The following is a 2,029-nucleotide window of genomic DNA, read 5'->3' as shown; positions in this document are numbered from 1 at the left end:
GAAGAGAAGAACAACCTCTGTGGGTGAGAAGCCAGTGCTGGAAATGGTGGTTGTGAGGGCCAGTCCATGGTGACTGACCTGAGGCTCCTTCTATGGGGTGTCCAGTGCACAGGGGCACAGCCCAGCCCCTGCTCTGCTGGTCCTGCAGGTCTCTGGCAGGAGCCTGGCTGTGAGAGGACACTGCTGTGTGCCAGCCCTGCACACACACGCTGTTCAGCTGTACACTGGGGTTTCATCTGTGGGTGACTTTTGTAGGAATATGCTTGAGAGAAACTTTGCAAGAAGATATAAACCATCATGCACTGCCCTGAGGAGATCACCTTTCGTTATGGAAAGACTGTTCAGGGGCCAGCTCTGTGACAGCAGTGCCCATTGCCTGTCCCTGCCTGCGCTCACAGGACTGACACACAGCAGGACGGTGACCAAGCTGCCAGACACTCAGGCCTTGCACCAACACAGGGATGGGAAGGAGAGTGTGGGAATGGAACCAGAACAGCTCTGGAAGAACAAGCGCTGGTGCTCCCTGGCAGGGCTGACATGCTGGACTCTTTTCCCCTCCTCCCATGGACAGGAACTGTCCCTGCAGCTCTAAAAGGCCTTGCAGGAAGGATATAGTGGAAATCAAGTCATACAGGACCCGTTACTTTGTTTAAATACACACAGATCATGGTTCCTCATTTACACAACCAGGGGTTATAAAAGAAAAGCAGACAATGATTTAGAAAGGGGATGACAACATTATCAGGATAAAAAATGCCAACAACAACAGCAAATACAGATGACAAGCTGCACTAATCTGCTGCACTAAGTTACATTAAAACTTCTATGTAGAAGCAGATGAGCAGTTTATTGCTTCAGAAAACACTAAGATACGAGTTTCCACAGAGCATCCTTGAGCTCCTGGTTCCTCATGCTATAGATGAGGGGGTTCACTGCTGGAGGCACCACCGAGTACAGAACAGACACCACCAGGTCCAGCCATGGGGAGGAGATAGAGGGGGGCTTCAGGTGGGCAAACATACCTGTGCTAACAAACAGGGAGACCACGGCCAGGTGAGGGAGGCAGGTGGAAAAGGCTTTGTGCCGTCCCTGCTCAGAGGGGATGCTCAGCACGGCCCTGAAGGTCTGCACATAGGAGAAAAGAATGAAAATAAAACACCCAAATACTGCTAAGAGACTAACCACAAGAAGCCCAAGTTCCCTGAGGTAGGAGTGTGAGCAGGAGAGCTTGAGGATCTGGGGGATTTCACAGAAGAACTGGCCCAGGTCATTGCCCTTGCACAGGGGCAGTGAAAATGTATTGGCCGTGTGCAGCAGAGCACTGAGAAACCCAGTGGCCCAGGCAGCTGCTGCCTTGTGAACACAAGCTCTGCTGCCCAGGAGGGTCCTGTAGTGCAGGGGTTTGCAGATGGCAACGTAGCGGTCGTATGACATGATGGTGAGAAGAGAATACTCTGCACGAAACAAGAAACAAAAAAAGAAGACCTGGGCAGCACATCCTGCATAGGAAATGACCCTGGTATCCCACAGAGAGTTGGCCATAGATTTGGGGACAGTGATGGAGATGGAGCCCAGGTCGAGGAGGGCGAGGTTGAGCAGGAAGAAGTACATGGGGGTGTGGAGGTGCTGGTCCCAGGCTATGGTGGTGATGATGAGGCTGTTGCCCAGGAGGGCAGCCAGGTAGATGCCCAGGAAGAGACAGAAGTGCAAGAGCTGCAGCTCTCGTGTGTCTGTGAACGGCAGGAGGAGGAACTGGCTGATGGAGCTGCTGTTGGACATTGGCTGATTTTGCCTATGGGGGCAGCCAGGCACTCAGACAGCGTGGGCATGAGGACCTGTGCAAGGAGGAAAAGGTTTAGATTGAGACTTCTCTGGGAAAAACCAAAGCCATTTACCACAGACCCTCCCACGCCGTCACACAAGGAGACACTTTTCTTTTTCCAGGAGAACGTCCTGGCTGGAGCTCTTGTCGGTGCTTGATGAGTGTGCAATGAAGAGCAGGGTCTTTGCCCAGGGGCTCCTGAGGAGT

General features: G+C 52.6%; 1 protein-coding gene across 1 annotated transcript; it reads right to left on the bottom strand.

Moving 5' to 3' along the window:
* Positions 1-864: 864 nt before the first annotated feature.
* LOC309451883 (olfactory receptor 14J1-like) lies at positions 865-1,779 on the bottom strand (the record flags this gene model as incomplete). Its single annotated transcript, XM_082076588.1, has 1 exon — positions 865-1,779. One exon carries the CDS (start codon positions 1,777-1,779, stop codon positions 865-867), a length of 915 nt encoding a protein of 304 aa, XP_081932714.1.
* Between the last annotated feature and the right edge of the window lie 250 nt (positions 1,780-2,029).

Source organism: Streptopelia decaocto (assembly GCF_964273445.1).
Source record: "Streptopelia decaocto genome assembly, contig: HAP1_SCAFFOLD_64, whole genome shotgun sequence".
Lineage (NCBI taxonomy): Eukaryota > Metazoa > Chordata > Aves > Columbiformes > Columbidae > Streptopelia > Streptopelia decaocto.
The sequence above is the reverse complement of the archived record's forward strand: the minus strand, read 5'-3'. Positions and strand labels throughout refer to the sequence as shown.